General features: G+C 42.3%; 1 protein-coding gene across 11 annotated transcripts in view; it reads right to left on the bottom strand.

Moving 5' to 3' along the window:
- LOC134360022 (membrane-associated phosphatidylinositol transfer protein 2) overlaps window positions 1–24,234 on the bottom strand; it is a 307,102-nt gene that overhangs the window by 38,809 nt on the left and 244,059 nt on the right. For all 11 annotated transcript variants that reach the window (XM_063074026.1, XM_063074020.1, XM_063074022.1 and 8 more), the window contains 4 exons: window positions 19,668–19,787; window positions 15,304–15,506; window positions 8,282–8,457; window positions 6,030–6,200 (listed from right to left, as the gene is read on the bottom strand). In XM_063074026.1, coding sequence (XP_062930096.1) covers window positions 6,030–6,200; window positions 8,282–8,457; window positions 15,304–15,506; window positions 19,668–19,787 — 670 coding nt within the window. The remainder of the gene's footprint in view (window positions 1–6,029; window positions 6,201–8,281; window positions 8,458–15,303; window positions 15,507–19,667; window positions 19,788–24,234) is intronic.

Below are 24,234 nucleotides of genomic sequence, written 5' to 3'. Positions count from 1 at the left end.
ACAGAGACAGAATATTGTGGGGGTTGCAAATATGAATGGGACACAGAACATGGCAATTGAGATGAAACAAAAGGGATATTCATTCCTGCCTTTCCAAACAGCGGGGGCCAAAAACACACTATCCATCAAAACTGGTGAATTAACTGCATGTCAAACATCAGTACAATACACTCACCCCTTGCGGTGTGACTCCCTCTGGGTTCAGTACAATACACTCATCCTCATGGTGGGTCTCTCTCTCTGTTCAGTACAATATATTCACCCCTCGTGGTGTGACTCCCTCACCCTTCGTAGCGTGACTCCCTCTCAGTTCAGTACAATACACCCACCCCTCACGGTGTGATTCCATCTCGGTTCAGTCTAATACACTCACCCCTCACGGTGTGATTCCATCTCGGTTCAGTCTAATACACTCACCCCTCACGGTGTGATTCCATCTTGGTTCAGTACAACACACCCATCCCTCACGGTGTGATTCCATCTCAGTTCAGTACAATAACAGTCACCCCTCACGGTGTGATTCCATCTTGGTTCAGTACAACACACCCATCCCTCATGGTGTGATTCCATCTCAGTTCAGTACAGTAACAGTCACCCCTCACGGTGTGATTCCATCTTGGTTCGGTCTAATACACTCACCCCTCACGGTGTGATTCCATCTTGGTTCAGTACAATACATTCATCCCCTCACGGTGTGATTCCATCTTGGTTCAGTACAATACACTCACCCCTCACGGTGTGATTCCATCTCAGTTCAGTACAATAACAGTCACCCCTCACGGTGTGATTCCATCTTGGTTCAGTACAATAACAGTCACCCCTCACGGTGTGACTCCATCTTGGTTCAGTACAATACATTCACCCCTCACGGTGTGATTCCATCTTGGTTCAGTACAATAACAGTCACTCCTCATGGTGTGATTCCATCTTGGTTCAGTCTAATATACTCACCCCTCATGGTGTGATTCCATCTTGGTTCAGTCTAATACACTCACCCCTCACGGTGTGATTCCATCTTGGTTCAGTACAATAACAGTCACTCCTCATGGTGTGATTCCATCTTGGTTCAGTCTAATACACTCACCCCTCATGGTGTGATTCCATCTTGGTTCAGTCGAATACACTCACCCCTCACGGTGTGATTCCATCTTGGTTCAGTACAATACAGTCATCCCTCGCAGTGTGATTCCATCTTGGTTCAGTACAATACAGTCATCCATCGCAGTGTGATTCCATCTTGGTTCAGTACAATACACTCACCCCTCACGGTGTGATTCCATCTTGGTTCAGTACAATACACTCACCCCTCACGGTGTGATTCCATCTTGGTTCAGTACAATACATTCACCCCTCACGGTGTGATACCATCTTGGTTCAGTACAATACACTCACCCCTCACGGTGTGATTCCATCTTGGTTCAGTCTAATACACTCACCCTTCACGGTGTGATTCCATCTTGGTTCAGTACAATACAGTCATCCCTCACGGTGTGATTCCATCTTGGTTCAGTACAATACATTCACCCCTCACGGTGTGATTCCATCTTGGTTCAGTACAATACAGTCATCCCTCACGGTATGATTCCATCTTGGATGATGGAATGCAGAGCCATGGACTCTTAGCAATGCTTCCTTCACAGATGTGACCCTGGTTTCAGTTCCATGTCTTTTTAACCATTTCATACATTTGCAGACAAACCTTAACTATTCTGTGTGAATTGTAGCTGTTCTGGGTGAATCATAACTATTCTGGACAAACTGTAACTATTCTGCACAAACCATAACTATTCTGGACAAACTGTAACTATTCTGCACAAACCGTAACTGTTCTGGACAAACTGTAACTATTCTGCACAAACCATAACTATTCTGGACAAACTGTAACTATTCTGCACAAACCGTAACTGTTCTGGACAAACTGTAACTATTCTGGACAAACTGTAACTATCTGGGACGACTCTGTACTGGTGATCTGACTGCATTGCTGGGCCATTTCCAGAGCCACTTTTGGGTGAACTAGAGGATCTAATTCAACAATTCTGTAGTTTCATGGTCAAAATTGATGATATTAACAAAGTATCTCTTTTAATTTAATGTCCTGAATTTAAAATCCCAGATATCCTGAGGATGAGACCAGTTATTGTATCCCAGCATGTGTGTGGTGTGCATGTGCAAATGTAGATATGTCCAGATTCGCAAGATAGGTGTCAAACAAATGCTGTTTCTAGTATGGCTTCCTAGCCATAAGGCCATAAGATATAAGTACAGAATCAGGCCACTCAGCCATTCTGCCATTCCATCATGGCTGATTTGTTAGCCCTCTCAAACCCATTCTCCTGCATTCTCTCCGTAACCTTTCACATCCTGACTAATCAAGAGCCTATTAACCTCTGCTTTAAATATACCCAATGACTAGGCCTCCACAGCCGTTGTCCGTGGCAATGAATTCCACAAAGAGACCTTGGACTTCAGAATTTATTCAAGGATCCGAGGGGGGTTCACAGGGAAGGTCTTTCCACCAACGGTAGAGTCATGAACAAATGGCCAAATATATAAGATAAGGGGCTGATTAGATAAAGCTGATGTATGTAGAAACGTCTTCTCTCAGAGGAATTCTCTGGCCGGGGGTTGGAAGCTGGATCACTGGATGTATTTAAAGTGAAAATGAGTATGTATTTGAAAGATCGAGGGTCTGGGGGTTATAGGGAATGGGCACAGGACAGAAACTGAGGCTGGCATACAGTATGGCACTGTGCAAAAGTCTTAGGCACACACACATACATATATAGTGAGAGTGCCCAAGACCTTTGCACAGTGCTTTAGTAATTTTATGTATTGCACCATACTGCCACCACAAAAACAAATATTCATGACATTTGTGAGTGATGATAAACCTGATTCTGATATGGGTTTCTATTGTGGACTGAGAGTGGGAAGGGGGCAGGAAGAGGCTAACTGTGGCTGGGAAAAGGGGAAGGGAGAGGACAGGAAGCAGGAATCACCAGAGCGATATTCTGGTATGATCAATAAACCAAATAAACTTGGCTGTTGTCTCAGGGCTGGGTGAGTCTGCAGCCGCACCGCCCCCCCCCCCCCGGCCTTCTCTGTCCCCTGCTCCGCAACGCCCCCCCCCACCGTGGCGCTCCACCCTCCCATTCCCAACATCCTTTGCTCCTGCAAAATTTACAAACTCACTCTCCATACCATGTTGACAAATACAGAACTGTGCAATAGTCTCAGGCACCCTAGCTATGTATATGTGTCTAAAGACCTTTGCATAATGCTGCATCTCAGCCATGAACACACTGAATAGTGGGACAGGAGCTGAGGGGTTGAATTAGCCTCTTCCTCCTCTGATTTCCTGTGGTTACATGTGTGCTGAAGTGCTACAGGTGGAACTTTTTTTAGAAGGTTGCAAACATTCAGCATATCATCTAAAATTTTGACAAACCTCTACAGATGAATGGTGGAGAATATATTGATATCATGGCCCGGTATGGAGTCACCATTGCCCTTGAACTGAAAATCCTAAAAAAATTCAGGTGTGACTTTCTTAGTAGTTTGAAAAATTTGGCATGACATCTGAAACTTTGACAAACTACAGTAGATGTGCAGTGCAGAGTATATTGTCTGGCTACATCGCAGCCTGGCATGGAAACACCAATGCCCTTGAATGGAAAATCCTACAAAAAATGGTGGATACATCCCTCTCCTCCCCACCATTGAGCACAATCTACACAGAGTGCTGTCACAGGAAAGCAGCATCCATCGTCAAGGACACCTACCATCCAGGCTGTGCTCTCTACTTGCTGTCAGAAAGATTTAGAAGCCTACAGGAAAAGTTATTACACCTCAACCATGAGGCTCTTGAACCAAAGGGGATAACTCCACTCAACTTCATTTGCTTCATCACTGAACTGTTCCCACAAGCTATCGACTCACTTTCAAGGATTCTTCATTTCATGTTTCTGATATTTATTGTTTAATTAATTTATTTATTTAAAAAATTCATTCTTTTTGTATTTGCACAGTTTGCTGTCTTTTGCACGTTGGTTGTTTGTCCATCCTGTTGGGTGCGGTCTTTCATTGATTCTATGTGTTTCTTCGTATTTACTGTGAATAAATCTCAGGGTTGTATCTGGTGACATATACATACTTTGATAACAATAAACATAAGAGATTCTGCAGAGGCTGGAAATCCAAAGCAACACACTCACAAAATGCTGGAGGAATTCAGCAGGTCAGGCAACATCTCGGGCAGGGGTTCCCAACCTTTTTTAAGCCATGGACCCTTACCATTAACCAAGGGGTCCATAGATTAATCTATGGAAATGAATAATCAGTCAACATTTCAGGCCAACCCCCTTCTGCAAGACTGGACTTTGATAATACAGTTACTTTGAACTTTCGGCCTGTTCAGGTCAAACCCTGCAAAGCCGAGTCACTTCTTCTGCAGTGCAAATGTTTCAAGTCCATACTAGTGACAAATCTTACGACCTTCCATGCAAAGATGCAAGCATACACAGCCACAAGCCATGAGAGAACAAAAGAAGAGCCTACACACATTCAGCCACAGTCGGAATCCCACTGGTACCATCGTGCCAGTTAATCACAGGAACAGGAATGCTAGTTTCCATTACACTCTCCTTTCGGTGGAGAGACTCAAATGGAATCTCCAGCGTGAGGATGGGATTGTTCTGGATTGTCTCAACTAAAGCAGATGGAGAAAAACAAGAGGACAGATGTGTAGCCACAAATCGTACCACAACAGTCAAATGCTTACACACACTCAATGTTGGCGGATTATGCTGACATCTTATATATTATATCTTCTGAATGGACAATGAACCCATGTGCACTACCTCACTAGTGTTTTTGCACTACTAATTTAAATTTTATATAAAAATGGATTCCGGTTAATTGGCCCTTTGATTTATTGGGACAGCCTCTTATTTGGGACACTCTTAAAGAATAAAAACTGAGGAAGTAGCCGGGATTTCCTTAGTTTATTTGGGACACAATGCTGCATAACTGGGATAAGAAACTGTTGCCGAATAGTTTCTAACTAGCACTTATGTGGCCATTAGACGCTACACTGTGCTTAGAGTGAACTGTTTTTAAATAGCACCAGTTGTGTGTGTTTATGTTCAAAAAACAATGATTGATGTCACTGATAGTTGGCGAGAAATAAGCAGTAAGACAATTTGAAACTGCTTTGCTCACTGCGGTTTCAAGCCTTCAGGCTCAGAGATCCCAGAAACGGCTGAGAGCGAAAATGAAACGCTTTCATTACTTCAACAAGTTATGAATTACAAAGAATTTGAAGGTAACAACAATCATCTTGACAAAGAAGGTTTAGAGGATGTAATTGTTGAGAGCGTTGTATGAAGGTAGTCCATTAAGTCCACTATCTACACTAGGTGTCTGCCGATTTTGTTCATTTACAGTCAATCAAAAGAACATGGCAGTGTACACTGAATGAATTCCTCCATCGATAACCATTAGGAACTAATACACAATTTTACAGTTCTGTAGTAATATTGGTGGTGTTCTAATTTGTTCTGTATTTCAATTGAATACATAATTTATCACCTAGTTTTGCTTTTTTTTTTATATACCTTTTTAACTATTTCCATGAAACTGGCCAATTAGGACAGCTGAGACAAAATGTACTGGAGCTGATGTGTCCCAATTAACCGCAATCCACTGTATTTCCTATTGTTTTAGCCTGTGTGAACTCCTGTACTAAGATTCAGAAATGTGCATCTCTTCACAGGAAATACTAAACACAATTGGTGGTTTGACCAGCATGCATTACCAAAGGTTCTCCTCCCTCAGGTTCTGAAATAGTGTCTACCTACAGTGCATGTTGCGAACTACATCTGAAATAATGCCTACCTGAAGTGCTTGTTGTAAACTAGCTCTGATCACATTGGTTAAGCAGATATTACCAGTGCAGTACACCTGTATGGTGACAGTAACAGAGAATCCACACGGGAGATCTGTATTTCTGTTTTAAATGCGCATACCCAAAACAGCAGAGGTGCCGTCGCCCAGTGGGAACCGTTGGTAGCGGGGAACATTGAACGGAGGCAACAGATGAAACTTCTTCTCCAGGAGTGGCTCCAAGCGGGAAGATGAGGGGTCGGCTGGGTGGAACAGATTGTAGACCTGCTGGCATGCTGGTCTCAGCAGGGACACTGCACAGAAACGGAACAGACGCCACAAGGATGAGTTTTGTTTGGATCAGATTGATCGAAGTAAACATTACTCAGTGTTATCATATGACGATCTGTCCTGGGCCCCACATGTAGGTGTCATTAAAAGAAAGCATGACAGCACCTTTACTTTTTTAGAAGTTTGCAAAAATTTGTTATGGCATCTAAAACTCTGATAAACTCATATGGATGTGCAGTGGAGAGCATATACACTGCTGGTGGTATGGAAATATCAATCCCCTTGAATGGAAAAGCCGTCTGTAAAGTTTGTACATTCTATGCATGAATTCATGGGTTTCCTCCCACAGAACAAAGCTATACTGGTCGGTAGGTTAATTGGTCATTGTAAATTGTCCCGGGATAAGGCTGTGTGGTGTGCCTCAGAGGGTTGGAAGGTCCTATTCCACAGTGTATCACAATAATTAATTAATTAATTTAAAAAGTAGTGGATACGGCCCATACCACACGGGTAATGTCTTCACAGGTCTTTCACTGATTCTATTATACTTGCTTGTATTTGCTCTGATTGCCCACAAGACAATGAATCTCAGAGTTCTAGATGGTGGCATATGTGTACTTTGATAATAAATTTAGTTTTTGAACTTTGATCTGTGCGATAGAAATCAATGTTAGTGACAACAGCAACTGCAAGATAAGCATCTGCATTATTTAATCACAAACAAGAGAAAATCTGCAGATGCCGGAAATCCAAGCAATACACACAAAGTGCTGGAGGAACTCAGTAGGTCACGCAGCATCTATGAAAAAGAGTAAACAGTTGATGTTTCTGAAGGGTCTTGGCCTGAAATATTGATTGTTTACTCTTTTCCATAGATGCTGCCTAACCCTCCGAGTTCCTTCAGTATTTTGTGTGTGTTGCCTGCATTATTTAAATTGTTTTTTGATATCTGTTGAATAAGTTCTAATTTTCAAGAATGAAAATGCAAATTAGTTTGAGTAATAGCAAAATAAACAACATAGATATATGTTACCCCCATGCCAGTCCCAACTGAGAGTCTCTGCTCAAAATAGCAAACTTTCTTCTTCAGTCTGTGAACAGTGTGAGCTTCCAGCACACTTCACCATGTCATGAGTGTGAGAACAAACTTTACTGAGCAAACTGACAACGACAACACATCTTTAGGTAAGCTGGTGGTGCGTTCAGACACGGCAGCCAACTAAAGGTGCTTTTTTATTTGTTCAGTGTGTTTTTTTTACGATTGTAAGACAATGCTGGGCTCAAACAGCTTTGGGTGCTGCGGGTTTGCCCCATCAATGAGCTGCTCATTGGATGGAGGAGCTGGCTGGGGTGTTCAGGGTGTTGGGGGAGTCTGAGCCGGCCGGGATCTCCAGGGTATCGGTGGAGCTGGAGCCGGCAGCGTGTTGGAGGAGCACGACTGGGTTGGAGGAGCGGGCCTGGGTGCAGATTGTTGCTACCTGATGCTCGAAGGCATCGGAGTTGGTGCGTGAAGGCAGCATGCAGTGTAACCGTGGACGATTGTCTTACGATCACAGGACCCTGTCGAACACTGGTAACGTAAGATGCAGCAGGCCTGGTTCTCTTGCTTGGTGGCGTGATGTGTGGAAACTGTATGGTCTTGATTGTTGTAAGGACTAGGTCTCAAGCCACGGACTTGCCTGCTGCTGTAGTCCAGGAGAGACACACTAGAGGCGGTGTAGTGTGGCATCCATGCTCAGTTGGGGGCTGGCTGCTCCTGTCAGTGTTGTCCTCCAGTGTTTGACTGGGGGAATAACAGGCTGGAGTGCAGTGGCTATGCACTGCCAGGAATCTGCACAATCAAATTGCGGGATAAGTTGTTTTGGGTCTTGGACTATATATATCTTTTTTGCATGACTGTGCTTTTATTTGCTTGCTATTTTGAATGTGCTGTGTATGTTTTGTACCTTGGCCCCAGAGAAATGCTGTTTTGTTCGGCGTATCCAGTATGGTTTAATGATTAAATTTGAATTTGATTTGATTTGATATCCTCCTAGTCAGTACAGAATTACAAAGCAGGGCCAACTGGCAGCACAGAGGGAACTGGACTCATCTGGATACCCACCGTCCAAGCTGGGGACAACTGTCTTCCTCAATGCCAGCACCAGCCCCAGAGGGGAACCGAACAGGAAGAAATCAGTCACTTCAAATTCAAACTTGCCAGGGTTCATTCCTTCCAGCATGGTGGAACTGCTCGATCGCCTGGACCCAGAATCCGTCCTCAGAACACTGGACTGCAAACTAGAAGAGAAAGTACACTCATCTAATAATTAACTTCTATATTAATTTCTCTTAAGTATTCTATCATGAGCCCATCCTGCTCATGGACTGTTTGTCCCACTCCCATCAGGGAGGAGGCTACGTAGCAGCCACACCAGGACCACCAGACTCAAAAACAGTTACTTTCCCCAAGCAGCAAGCTGATCAACATCTCCACCCACCACTACTTTATAATTTCCTGTCAGAGTCACCTTATGTACAAACTACCCTGTGCCTACCGTCACTTTATGGATATACAATCAATGTATATAAGCTAACCTATGTATTTATATTTATTTATTTTCTTTTTTTTTTAAATTGTGGGTTGTTTATATTATTGCCTTTTTTTTATGCTTCTTCAGATCCGGAGTAAAAATTATTTCATTCTCCTTTACACTTGTGTACTGGGAATGATGTTAAACAATCTTGAATTAAGTTCACAGATGACACAAAGATTGGTGGTGTTGTGGATAGCGTCGAAGATGGCCAAAGGTGGCAGCATGGTATTGATCAGCTACAGATATGGGTGTTGAAAAGGCTGATTCAGCTTCATCATCATCATCATGTGCCATGTCATATCATGTGGGTGATCATGGTCTTGACCATGCTTGTTCTTAGCAAATTTTTCTACAGAAGTGATTTGCCATTGTCTTCTTCTGGGCAGTGTCTTTACAAGATGGGTGACCGCAGCCATTATCAATACTCTTCAGAGATTGTCTGCCTGGTGTCAGTGGTCACATGACCAGGACTTGTGATCTGCACCAGCTGCTCAAACGACCGTCACCACCTGCTCCCATGGTCACCTGACCCTGATCTGGTGGGGGGGCGGGGCAGGTGCTAAACCTGGCCCAAGGGTGACCTGCAGGCCAGCAGAGGGAAGAGTGCCTTGCACCTCCTATGACAGAGACGCATCTCCACCCTGCCACCCAAAGCTAGAATTTAGCCCAACCAAATGTGTAGTGTAACTCACACAAAAATACTGGAGGAACTCAGCAAATCAGGCTGCACATATGGAGAGGAATAAAGAGTCAATGTTTCGAGATGCCAGTCTGAAATGTTGATTCCTTATTCCTCTCCACAGATGCCACCTGGTCTGCTGAGTTCCTCCAGCATTTGTGTGTGTTACTCTGGAGTTCCATCATCTTGCATGATCTTTTACATAGGAACATAGAAAATAGGTGCAGGAGTAGGGCATCTGGCCCTTCGAGCCTGCACCGCCATTCAGTACGCTCATGGCTGATCATCCAACTCAGAACCCTGTACCTGCCTTCTCTCCATACCCCCTGATCCCTTTAGCCACAAGGGCCATATCTAACTCCCTCTTAAATATACCCAATGAACTGGCCTCAACTGTTTCCTGTGGCAGAGAATTCCACAGATTCATCACTCTCTGTGTGAAGAAGTTTTTCCTCATCTCGGTCCTAAAAGGCTTCCCCTTTATCCTCAAACTGTGACCCCCAACATCGGGAACAATTTTCCTGCATCTAGCCTGTCCAATCCCTTTAGGATTTTATACGTTTCAATCAGATTCCCCCTCAATCTTCTAAATTCCAACGAGTATAAGCCTAGTCGATCCAGTCTTTCATCATATGAAAGTCCTGCCACCCCAGGAATCAACCTGGTGAACCTTCTTTGTACTCCCTCTATGGCAAGAATGTCTTTCCTCAGATTAGGGGACCAAAACTGCACACAATACTCCAGGTGTGGTCTCACCAAGGCCTTGTACAACTGCAGTAGTACCTTCCTGCTCCTGTACTCAAATCCTCTTGCTATGAACGCCAGCATACCATTCGCCTTTTTCACCGCCTGCTGCACCCGCATGCCCACTTTCAATGACTGGTGTATAATGACACCCAGGTCTCGTTGCAACTCCCCTTTTCCTAATCAGCCACCATTCAGATAACAATCTGTTTTCCTATTCTTGCCACCAAAGTGGATAATCTCACATTTATCCACATTAAATTGCATCTGCCATGAATTTGCCCACTCACCTAACCTATCCAAGTCACCCTGCATCCTCTTAGCATCCTCCTCACAGCTAACACCGCCGCCCAGCTTTGTGTCATCCGCAAACTTGGAGATGCTGCATTTAATTCCCTCGTCTAAGTCATTAATATATATTGTAAACAACTGGGGTACCAGCACTGAGCCCTGCAGTACCCCACTCGTCACTGCCTGCCATTCTGAAAAGGTCCTGTTTATTCCCACTCTTTGCTTCCTGTCTGCCAACCAATTCTCTATCCACATCAATATCTTACCCCCAATACCGTGTGCTTTAATTTTGCACACTAATCTCCTGTGTGGGACCTTGTCAAAAGCCTTTTGAAAATCCAAATATACCACATCCACTGGTTCTCCTCTATCCACTCTACTAGTTACGTCCTCAAAAAATTCTATGAGATTCGTCAGACATGATTTTCCTTTCACAAATCCATGCTGACTTCGTCCGATGATTTCACCGCTTTCCAAATGTGCTGTTATCACATCTTTGATAACTGACTCTAGCATTTTCCCCACCACCGATGTCAGGCTTACCGGTCTATAATTCCCCGGTTTCTCTCTCCCTCCTTTTTTAAAAAGCGGGGTTACATTAGCCACCCTCCAATCCTCAGGAACTAATCCAGAATCTAAAGAGTTTTGAAAAATTATCACTAATGCATCCACTATTTCTTGGGCTACTTCCTTAAGCACTATGGGATGCAGACCATCTGGCCCTGGGGATTTATCTGCCTTTAATCCCTTCAATTTACCTAACAGCACTTCCCTACGAACATTTCCCTCAGTTCCTCCATCTCACTAGACCCTCGGTCCCCTACTATTTCCAGGAGATTATTTATGTCCTCCTTAGTGAAGACAGAACCAAAGTAGTTACTCAATTGGTCTGCCATGTCCTTGTTCCCCATGACCAATTCACCTGTTTCTGACTGTAAGGGACCTACATTTATCTTAACCAATCTTTTTCTTTTCACATATCTATAAAACCTTTTACAGGCAGTTTTTATGTTCCCTGCCAGCTTTCTCTCATAATCTTTTTTCCCTTTCCTAATTAAGCCCTTTGTCCTCCTCTGCTGGACTCTGAATTTCTCCCAGTCCTCAGGTGAGCCACTTTTTCTGGCTAATTTGTATGTTTCTTCTTTGGAATTGATACCATCCCTAATTTCCCTCGTCAGCCATGGGCGCACTACCTTCCCTAGTTTATTCTTTTGCCAAACTGGGATGAACAATTGCTGTAGTTCATCCATGCGATCTTTAAATGCTTGCCATTGCATATCCACCGTCAACCCTTTAAGTATCATTTGCCAGTCTATCTTAGCTAATTCACATCCCATACCTTCAAAGTTATCCTTCTTTAAGTTCAGAACCTTTGTTACTGAATTAACTATATCACTCTCCATCTTAATGAAGAATTCCACCATATTATGGTCACTCTTACCCAAGGGGCCTCGCATGACAAGATTGCTAAATAACCTTTCCTCATTGCTGAATACCCAGTCTAGAATAGCCTGCTCTCTAGTTGGTTCCTCGACATGTTGGTTCAAAAAACCATCCCGCATACATTCCAAGAAATCCTCTTCCTCAGCACCTTTACCAATTTGGTTCACCCAATCTATATGTAGATTGAAGTCACCCATTATAACTGCTGTTCCTTTATTGTATGCATTTCTAATTCCCTGTTTAATGCCATCCCCAACCTCACTACTACTATTAGGTGGCCAGTACACAACTCCCACCAGCGTTTTCTGCCCCTCAGTGTTATGCAGCTCTACCCATATCGATTCCACATCCTCCCGGCTAATGTCCTTCCTTTCTATTGCGTTAATCTCCTCTCTAACCAGCAATGTCACCCCACCTCCTTTTCTTTCATGTCTATCCCGCCTGAATATTGAATATCCCATCCTTGGTCACCCTGGAGCCATGCCTCTGTGATCCCAACTATATCATATTCATGAATAACAATCTGCACTTTTAATTCATCCACCTTGTTACGAATGCTCCTTGCACTGACACACAAAGCCTTCAGGCTCGCTTTTACAACACTCTTAGCCCTTATACAATTATGTTGAAAAGTGGCCCTTTTTGGTTTTTGCCCTGGATTTGCCGGTCTGCCACTTATACTTTTCACCTTACTACTTTTTGCTTCTACCCTCATTTTACACCCCTCTGTCTCTCTGCACTTGTTCCCATCCCCGTGCCACATTAGTTTAAATCCTCCTGAACAACAGTAGCAAACGCTCCCCCTAAGACATTGGTTCCAGTCCAGTCCAGTCACATGTGTTTACAAATAAGAAGATTGCACTTTAGGAGATAAATAAACAGTACAAAGGGCAAGATCCTTTTTTTTTTGGCATGTGCTTGTGTGCGTGCGCGTCTGTGCGTCTATGATTTTACAAGGCGCGGAGTAAGAGAGAGACTGTGTGGCACGCCACTCCCCACACAGACATTTTCGCAGTATTTTCCCTTTATTTTACGAGGTCAAGTTGCGGTCTCGACACTCAACCCGGCAGGGATGGAAAGCATGCTCGGGTGGACCCGACTGGCTTTGAACTTGGGAACTTCTGCTCCCGGGTCCGGCGCCGATGTCGTTATGCCACCAGCCGGCTCAAAGGGCAAGATCCTTAACCGTGTTGGTGAGCAGAGGGATCTTGGGATCTATGTTCGTAGCTCCTTAAAAGTGGGTAATGATGCCATATAGAATGCTTGCCTTTGTTAGTTGAGGAACTGAGTTCAAGAGTGAGGAAGTTATGTTGTAGTTTTATAAAACTGGCTTGGCTGCAGCCAGAGCACGGAAATTCAGTTCAGGTTACCCCATTAGGAAGGATGTCGAGACTTTGGAGAGGGTGCAGAAGAGATTTACCAGGATGCTGCCTGGATTAGAGGGCATGAATATAAGAGGAGTGTTGTTTTCTCTGGTGATGGAAAATTTAGATTTACAAGGGTAGGATGAATTCAATAGAAGTAATGTGTTGTTTGTTCTGCAATGAGCAGCTGTAACGAGTCACCACACTCCAGCGCTTTGTTAATAAAGAAAAACAGACAAAACGCTGGCAGAACTCAACAGGTCAGGAGGCATCTATGGAGAGAAATAAACAGTCGACACTTCGGGCCAAAACCCTTCTTCAAGACTGGCCTTTTACCTCTTCTCACCTGCCTATCACCTCCCCCCAGGTCCCCTTCTCTTTCCCTTTCTCCTGTGATCCACTCTCCTCTATCAGACTCCTTCCTATCCAGAGCTTTACCTTCCCAACACACCTGGCTTCACCTATCACCTTCTAGTTATTCTTCTCACCCCCCCCACCTTTTTATTCTGGCGTCTTCCCCTTCCTTTCCAGTCCTGATGAAAGGTCTAGGCCTGAAACATCGACAGTTCCATAGATTTGCATAGATGCTGCCTGACCTGCTGAGCTCGCCCAGCACTGTGTGTGTGATGCTTTAACAGTTATAGACACTTTTCAGACACACAACAATTTCTGGAATGAGATGTTTGAAATCCAGAGCAACACACACAAAATGCTGGAGGAACTTAGCAGATCAGGCGGTATCTATGCAGAGGAATAAAGAGTCAATGTTTCAGGCCAAAACCTGACTCAGCCCAAAATGTTGACTGTTTATTCCTCTGCATAGATACTGCCTGACCTGCTGAGTTCCTCCAGCATTTTGTATGTGATATCCACTTTTCTCTGTTTCTGAAACTGCCAACATTAAGGTGGAAATCAGTTGTAGAAAAGTACAGTAGAAACAGGCCCTTAGTCCCATGCTGAACCATCTAAACTGCCTATTCCCATCGACCTGCATCGGGACCACAGCCCTTCACACCCCTACCATCCAAGTACTTATCCAAACTTCTCTTAAACGTTGAAATCAAGCTCACTTGCACTGGCAGCTCGTTCCACACTCTCACCAACCTCTGAGTGAAGTTTCCACTCATGTTCCTCTTAAATTTTTCACCTTTCACCCTTAACCCATGACCTCTGGTTGTTGTCCCACCCAAACTTACTGGAAAAAGCCTGCTTGCATTTACCCTATCTATACCCCTCCTAACTTTGTAGAGGAAATGGTGTTTTTTTTTAAACACAATTTCCAATCTGCTGGAATGATGGTTTATTAATCCAGCGAACTTGTTCTGTCAATAAATTACTTAGCGAGGTTTGATCTTACACTGGTAATTTAAAATGATCCTTTCCCTGCTACGTTCCTTTACAGTGACCGAAAGGTAAGCTGGGCTGGCAGTGACAAATTCTACTCGGGGAAATCAGGACATATTGACCATTCAGTGACGTGGCTGCAGTAGGCGGTTGGTCTTTAATTAATCGCTGATTGAAGTGTTGAGGAAGATTGAAATATTGAGATGAATATGGAAGGGGAATCAGGGCTCCGTGCCAACTGCCTTCCTTTTGAATTGCTGGTGGGACAGATATTGTTAGGTTTTTTTTGTGTGGGTGGAGGGGAGCTTTGGGTTGATGTTCTTGTTGCCATTCTTATTTTGTGCAGGGGCTGGGTTTGATGTTTTTCTTTTGAACGCCTTCCATGGTTTTCTTTGTTTCATGGCTATCTGGAGAAGACGAAAATCAGAGTTGTATACTGCATACGTACTTTAATAACAAATTAACTTTTGAAGCTTTGACCATTAATTTTAACAATGCTATTGCGGTCTGGGGAGAGATCTTCCTTTAATTTGCCTCCAGGAACTTCAGTCATTAACCGGCAAGCTTCACGTTTGGCCATTAATTCCATGCAGATGTTAGGTGAGTGGCCTCACAGGCAAGTCAAACCTCATCACTATCAAAGCCAGACAGAGCTAGTTCAAAATTTTAATTGGATGCTTCTCACCTGGACAGAAATGCCTGATGATGTTTAATGGTGTCAAGCTCATACGTAGAAGAATCGCTTCTCTTTCTCGGCAACTGCTTGTTTGAATTATCAGTGCTGCTTCGAGGAATGTCGATGTTGCTTCTGCTGAGATGCCGACTAGATTCCAGATTCGAGCCAGCAGTGTTATTCACAATAATTCCAGGAGATAACAGATCATTGTCCTGTCGGTCAATTACAGAGCACAGGTGATCAATAACTATGCAGATCTAAGCCCTTCTGTAGACAGCCTGCTTCCTCAATGCTGTCTGCCCTTTACTTATCTTCTTATCGTCTGTATACCTGACCTCAAAACCATCAATTCTGTTAGAAAATAATCTACGGCTTTACTGCTTTTACCAAAGTGCATGACCATATACTTCCATTCTCCTAATCTGTCTGTCCTTCTACAGCCTTCCTGCTACCTTTCCAGTGCCGTTTTCCAGTAGTCCAATCTTTATATATCTGCAAAATACTTTGGCTATCTAACCTTCATATTTCATCTTTTCTCTCTTTATGGCCTTTCTTTGCCTTCTGATGGTTTTTAAAAGCTTCCCAATCCTCTTAACTTCCCACTAATTTTTGCTTTATTATATGCCCTCTCTTTTGCTTTTATGCTGTCTTTGACTTCCCTTGTCAGCCACGGTTGCCTCATCCTCCCTTCAGAACACCACTACTTCTTTGGGATGTATCTAACCTACACCTTCTGAATTGCTCCCAGAAACTTCAGCCATTGCTGTTCTAATGTCATCTCTGCCAGTGTCCCCTTCCATTTAACTTTAGCCAGTTCCTCTCTTATGGCTTAGTAATTCTCTCTACTCCACCATAATACTGATGCATCTTACATTACCTCCTCCCTCTCAAACTGCAGGGTGAATTCTATCATATTATGATTACTGCCTCCTAAGGGTTCCTTTACCTTAAGCTCCCTAAACAAATCTGGGTCATTATACAAAACCCAATCCAGAATTGCCTTTCCCCTAGTGGGCTCAACTACAAGCTGCACTAAAAAGCCATCTTGTAGGCATTCTCCAAATTCCCTCTCTTGGGATCCAGCATCAACCTGATTTTCTCAATCTAACTACATATTGAAATCCCCTGTGACTATCGTAACATTGCCTTTTTACTTCCCTTTTCTATCTCCCATTCTAATTGTAGCCCAGAGTCTTTTTACCCTTGCAATTTCTTAACTCTACCGACAGGAATTCTACATCTTCTGATCCTATGTCACCTTTTTCTAAGAATTTGATTTTTTTTTAACCAACAGAGCCACACCACCACCTCTACCTGCCTGCTCTTTTGTTAGAATGTGTATCTTTGGACGTTAAGCTCCCAACAATGATCTTCTTTCAGCCATGACTTAGAGACTCACGACATCATACTTGCCAATCTTTAAATACGCTACAAGATCATCCACCTTATTCTGTACTCTGTGTGCATTTGAATATAACTCCTTTAGTCCTGTATTCATCACCCTTTTCAATTTTGGCCCCCTGTTACACTTTAACTCATCCCACTGACTGTAATTTTGCCCCATCACCTGCCTGTCCTTCCTCAGTCTCACTACACAATGCATCAACTTGTATACCAACTGCCCCATCCTCAGCCCTATCACTCCTGTTCCCATCCCCCTGCCAAATTAGTTTATACCCTCCCACACAGCTGTAGCAAACTTGCCTACAAGGATATTAGCTCCCCTACCAGAAGGAGGAGGTACAGAAGCCTGAAGACACACACTCAATGATTCAGGAACCGCCTCTGCCATCAGATTTCTGAATGGACAATGAACCCATGAACACCATCTCACTTTCCCCCTCTTTTTGCACTATTTATAGTATGGCATATAATAGAACAAAAGTTAATGAGAAGTTAAGAGGATTGGGAGGCTTTCAAATATCAACAGAGGGCAACTAAAAAAGTCATTAAGAAGGTAAAGGTGGAATACGAAAATAAGCTAGCCAAAATTATTAAAGAGGATACCGAAAGTTTCTTCAGGTACATAAAGTGTAAAAGAGAGGCGAAAGTGGATATTAGACCACTGGAAAACGATGCTGGAGAGGTAGTAATGGGGACAAGGAAATGGTTGATGAACTGAATAAGTATTTTGCATCAGTCTTCACTGTGGGAGATACTAACAGTATAATGGAAGTTCCAGGAGTCAGGGGTCAAGAAGTGTGTGAAGTTACCATTACTAGAGAGAAGGTCCTTGGGGAAACTGAAAGGTCTGAAGGTAGGTAGGTCACCTGGACCAGATGGTGTACATCCCAGGGTTCTGAAGAAGGTGGCTGAAGAGATTGTGGAGGCATTAGTAATGATCTTTCAAAAATCACTAGATTCTGGAATGGTTTTGGAAAACTGGAAAATTGCAATTGTCACTCCACTCTTCAAGAAGGGAGAAAGGCAGAAGAAAGGAAACTATAGGCCAGTTACTCTGACCTCAGTGGTTGGGGAGATGTTGGAGTTGATTGTTAAAGATGTGGTTTCGAGGTACTTGGAGGCACAGGATAAAATAGGCCATCGACAGCATGGTTTCCTCTGGGAAAACCTTGCCTGACAAATCTGTTGGAATCCTTTGAAGAAATAACAAGCAGGATAGACAAAGGAGAATTGATTTATGTTTGGATTTCAGAAGGCCTCTGACAGGGTGCCACACGTGAGGCCGCTTAACAAACTATGAGCCCATGGCATCAGGGGAAGATTCTAGAATGGATAAAGCAATGGCTAACTGGCAAGGAGGCAAAGAGTGGGAATAAAGGGAGCCTTTTCTGGTTGGTTGCCAGTGACTAGTAGTGTTCCACAGGGGTCTATATGGGACTGATTCTTTTTATGTTATATGTTAATGATTTGGATAGTCATAGTCATAGTGATGGAACTGATGGCTTTGTTGCAAAGTTTGCAGATGATACGAAGATAGGCAGGGGTCAGATAGTTTTGCAGAAGTAGAGAGGCTACAGAAGGACAGACAGACTAGGAGAATGGGCAAAGAAGTGGCAGATGGAATACAATGTTAGAAAGTCCAAGGTCATGCACTGTGGTAAAAGAAATGAAAGTGTTGACTATTTTCCAAATGGAGTGGAAAAAAAAAACTGAGGCACAAAGAGACTTGGAAGTCCTTCTGTAGGATTCCTTAAAGGTTAATTTGCAGATCGAGTCTGTTGTGAGGAAGGCAAATGTGATATTAGTGTTCATTTCAAGAGGACTAGAACATAAAAGCAAGGGTGTAATGTTGAGACTTCATAAAGCACTGGTGAGGCCTCACTTGGAGTATTGTGAGCAGGTATAGGCCCCTTATCTTAGATAGGATGTGCTGAAACTGGAGAGGGTTCAAAGGATGTTCACGAAAATAATTTCAGGTTTGAATGGCTTGTCATATGAAGAGCGTTTGATGGCTCTGGGCCTGTATTCACTGGAATTCAGAAGAATGAGAGGTGCCTCATTGAACCTTATCAAATGGTGAAAGGCTTTGATAGAGTGGATGTGAAGAGGATATTTCCTATCGGGGGAGAGTCTAAGACCAGGGGACACAGCCTCAGAATAGAGGGGCATCCTTTTAGAATGGAGATGAGGAGGAATTTCTTTGGTTAGAGTGTGGTGAATCTGCGGAATTCTTTGTCACAGGCAGCTGTGGAGTCCACAAAGCTGTGCAGTTTGTATGTATATTTAAGGCAGAGGTTGATAGATTCTTGATTGGTCAGGGCATGAAGAGATATGCAGAGAAAGCGAAGAGATTGGGGCTCGGAGGAAAAATGGATCAGCCATGATGGAATGGCAGATCAGACTCGACGGGCCAAATGGCCTAATTCTGCTCCTATGTCTTATGATCTTATTTCACTTTTTAAATATAGATGCTTCTTACTGTAATTTGCAATTTTTATTATTATGTATTGCATTGTATTGCTTTAGCAAAACAACAGATTTCACGACACATACGTCATATTAAATTGATTCTGATTCTGATCTTAAACAAGAAAGAAAGCCCCCAAGTAATAGCCATTTCACAGTTTACTAGTCTGGCTAACTTTTGTATATTCTTAAATCTATCTTGTATAACTATTAGTAACAAGATTGAGATAAGAATATTCTAGTTACTGAAAAGCCACAAATAGATATAGTATGTAGCAGGGAAATGGTGTGAATTGATCAGCCATGACTGTACATCAGGCTGCTGAAGGAGTGAGGGGCCCACTGAGCACAATGCCTGCCATTTCACTCTCAATGTGAAAATCTCACTACGATCAAGGCCCCCAGATTTTACAGAGAACTGTGCGGGATCTCAGTTCTCCAGGTTTCAGAGGGAAAGGTCAGCTGATGGACTAAACGCACGGCGCGCCCACGGCGCAGGTTACCTGCACGCTTAGGACACTGCCTCGCCGGCTGCTGCTCTGGCTCTCCGACACGGTCTGGTTGCTGAAGCACAAGGCATCGAATCCCAGGATTCCACCCACGCAGTCTCCGATCAAACACACCTGCAGCGGGAAAGAAAACAGAAGGTTTACAATGAAAAGATATGAGTAAGAAACTTTAATGCTTTTTTAATCACTCCCAAAATTTATTTCTTGGATCGGAAAACCCACAGAGGGTACCACGAAGTTTAGCTTTTGAGTGCTAGTGGTTGCGGATTGCCCCTGTGAATTACTGAGAATATTCATCTCTCTTTACGACTGAGACAGTGTCGAGGAATGTATAATGCCCTGAAAAAGTATTCAGCCCCCAAACCTTTGTTCACATAACAACCAGGGATTTTGATCAATTTAACTGACAATTTTTATTTGTGAATCACATGCTCCTTTTCTCACAACAGAGCCAAAAAAAAACAGGGAATATTGTATAGCAAAGCTAAAAACTCAAAAGTTGAAATGTCAGCAGTGCAAAAGTATTCATCCCCCTTTGCTCAGTACATAGCTGAACCACCTATCTCAGCTATGGCAGCCTGTAGTCTTTTTGGATAGGTCTCTATTAGCTTTGCACAGGGTGAAGGAGCAAAATTTGCCCATTCCTCCTTGCAAAATTGCTCGAGCTGTGCCAGGTTAGATGGGGAGCGATGGTGGACAGCAATCTTGAGGTCTTGCCAGAGATGTTCAATTGGGTCAGGACTCTGACTGGGCCACTCAAGGACATCAACTTTCTTCATTGAAGCCACCCCATGCTTGCTTTGGGTCATTGTCTTGCAGAAAGACGAACTTCTTCCCCAGTTTAAGTTTTCTGGCAGAGGCTAGCAGGCTTTTAATCCAGGATCTCTCTGTATGTAACAGCATTCATTTTCCCATCAATCCTGACAAGATTTCCAGTCCCTGCCGCTGAAAAGCATTCCCATAGCATGCTGCTACCTCCACCATAATTTATAGTAGGGACGGTGTTAACCTGGCTGATGTGCAGTATTAGATTTACACCAAATATACTACTTAGTGTTGAGGCCAAAAAGTTCCACTTTAGTCTCATCTGACCACAAGGCCTTCTTCCACATCTTTACAGTATCTTCTAAGTGATGTTTTGCAAAGTCTTTACTTGAAAGGATGTGCTTTTTTTTTAAACCAAGGCTTCTTCCTTGCCACTCTTCCATTAACACCCTGTTTGTGCAAGGCCTTAGAGATTGTGGAGCCATGAACTGCATCTCCAGTTGCAGACACTGACTTCTGCAGCTCACTCAGAGTGACTGTGGCGTTAGAATAGCCTCTCTTACAAGTGCCACTAAGTCTGGTGATTTAGTTTAGAGGGACAGCCTGACCTAGGCAGTGTGGCTGTGGTTTCATATTTTTTCCATATTTTCATGGTGGACTGCTCTGAGCTCTGAGGTATGTTCAGTGTCTTTGAGATGGTCTGTTACCTTTCTCCAGATCTGTGCTTCTCTATTATCATTTCTCTGACTTGTCTTGAATGCTCTTTTGTCTTCATTTTGGTTTTGTCTGTTGAACATCTATTACACAGTTGGGTATTTATTCAGGTAATCATCCAATTTTCTACAACCAATTGGGTGAGTTGGAAAGGTAATGTACAGTATTGCATCTGAGGAAAGTTGTAATTTGAAAGGGAATGAATACTTTTTCAGTCTCACAATTTTGGTTTTCAGTTTTTAGTAAATTGTTGACAGGTTTTGGATTTATTCTTTTGATTTGACATGATGTATAATGTTTTGCACATTAGCTCAAAAATAGTACTTCAATATATTTTAAATTTAGAAAAGGAAAATGTGAAAATCATTGTGGGGGCTGAATACTTCTTCAAGGCACTGGCCTCTCCCTGCTTTTGGTGCCAGCTGTTCCCTTAAGGATTTGATTTCCCCCCTGTAGCAGATTATATTTAATGTAGAAAAGTGCGAGCTGTTGCACTGAGGTAGGGCCAATCAGGGTAGGTCTTACACAGTGAATGGTACTGCATAAGGAGTGTGATAATTTATGGGACTTTAATCCCCGAGTTATCCCAGTAATATTTAAAGATTCTCGAATAGCAATTGCAAGAGGTTCTAATGCAATATCAAATAATAGGGGACTAAGAGGACAGCCTTGTCGAGTACCACGAAAGAGAGGAAAAAAAGGTGAGTTTAAGGAGTTAGTACGAACCGAGGCTACAGGGGAGTAATATAACAGTTTAATCCAGGATATAAATTTCAAGCTAAAATTAAACATTTCAAGCACCTTAAATAAATAAGGCCATTCTACTCTATCAAAAGCTTTCTCGGCATCTAAAGAAATAACACACTCAGGAACATTTTGTGAGGGAGTATAAACGATATTTAACAATGTACGAATATTATAAAAAGAGTAACGACCTTTAATAAAACCCGTTTGGTCTTCCGAAATAATAGAAGGAAGTACTTTTTCTAGTCTATTTGCTAATAACTTAGAAAAAACTTTAGAATCAACATTTAATAAAGATATTGGTCTATAAGATGCACATTGAGCAGGGTCTTTATCCTTCTTTAGTATTAAAGAAATTGATGCTCTATTAAAAGATTCCGGAAGTTTACCAAGTTTCAAAGAAGCCTCAAAAACCTTATAGAGCCAAGGAATCAATAAAGAAGCAAAACATTTATAAAATTCAACGGTAAACCCATCAGGGCCAGGAGCTTTCCCCAGATTCATAGAAAAAATAACATTCTTAATCTCATCCATTGTAATGGAAGTATCTAATAAAGAAGACATATCCTGTGAAATCAGAGGGAAGTCTAACTTATCTAAAAAATCATTCATATATTTAGAATCTCGAGGAGACTCTGATTGGTATAAAGAAGAATAAAAATCACAAAAGGTTTGATTAATCCCCACATGATCCAATATCAATCGATCATTTTGGTTATAAATCTGATTGATTTGAGATTTAACATAATTAGATTTCAATTGATTAGCCAGCAGCTTGCCAATTTTATCACTGTGAACATAAAAATCACTTCTTGTTTTCTTTAATTGGTTTACAATCGAGGACGAGAGTAGTAAACTGTGTTCCATTTGAAGTTCAGTTCTTTGTTTGTATAGCTCCTCAGAAGGAGCCATAACATATTTCTTATCAATTTCTTTAATCTTGTCCACAATTACCATCTCCTCCTGCTTCTGTTTCTTCCTCAAAGCAACGGAATACGAAATAATCTGACCCCGAATATAGGCTTTAAAAGTGTCCCAAAGAGTGTTAACCGAAATATCTTCTGTATGGTTAATTGTAAAAAAAAGCTCAATCTGTTCATTCATAAAATTAACAAAGTCCGAGTCCTGAAGCAACAGCGAATTAAAACGCCATTGTCTATTGTTTGGTATATTGGCCATAATTTTAATAGAAAGCTTAAGTGGAGCATGATCCGAAATGGTTATAGAATCATAATCACATTTAATCACTGAAGGAATGAGACGAGAATCAATGAAAAAATAATCAATTCTTGAATAGGAATGATGAACATGTGAAAAGAAGGAAAAATCTTTTTCCTGAGGATGCAGAAAACGCCAAATGTCCGTCGACCCAGAATCAGAAAGGAAAAAATTAATCAAATTTGCAGATTTATTAGGTAAAGTCCGTAAAGGAGCCGAACGGTCCAAAGCTGGAGATAAACAGGTATTAAGATCTCCGCCCCAAATCAATGAAAACTCGTTCAAATTCGGAAACTGATCAAACAATGATTTATAAAATTCCGGACAATCCATATTAGGAGCATAAACATTAACCAAAACTACTTTTTTATTAAATAATAAACCACTAACCAATAAAAATCTACCATTCGGATCAGAGATAATATCCTGTTGTATAAAAGTAACTGAGGAGTCTATAAAAATAGAGACGCCTCGAATCTTAGCATTGGAGTTCGAATGAAATTGTTGTCCCTTCCAAAATTTGAAAAAACGTAGTCTGTCCCCCCTCCGTACATGGGTCTCTTGTAAAAATAAAATTTGTGCTTTAAGTCTCCGGAACACTTTAAAAACTTTTTTCCTTTTAATAGGATGATTAAGACCATTAGTATTCCAGGAGACAAAATTAATAATAGACTCCATAAATCCTAAAGTCAACCCATAACAAGGAGGATTGACAATAGGCGCGACCCACAGACCCGGAGAGGAAACAGAACATACAAAAGATACCGGGGAAAAGGACGTAACCAATACTTCAATAATGTATATAGCCCAAAGAGAAACAAACTAAAACGTGAAGCCCCTCCCACCGCCCCCCACCCCAGGACCCCAAGGCGAAATCTAAAGCAGACCCGCCAGAAAGAAGCAAGCGCTAAAACTACCCCCATGACTTCCGGTATACGCTCCCTAAAAAAAAGGTATAAATATGAAAAGGATCAGCTAATTGTAAAACAGTAAAAAAAATAAGTAAAAAAAAAGTTAGCTCAATTAAAATACACACAGAACAGAACAAAAGCCGGAAAGTATATATTAAAAAAAAACCACAATAAACCTCAAACTCATGAATAGACACAGCAACAAAAAA

This window comes from Mobula hypostoma, chromosome 21 (genome assembly GCF_963921235.1).
Source record: "Mobula hypostoma chromosome 21, sMobHyp1.1, whole genome shotgun sequence".
Lineage (NCBI taxonomy): Eukaryota > Metazoa > Chordata > Chondrichthyes > Myliobatiformes > Myliobatidae > Mobula > Mobula hypostoma.
This window is presented reverse-complemented; position numbering and strand designations above follow the sequence as displayed.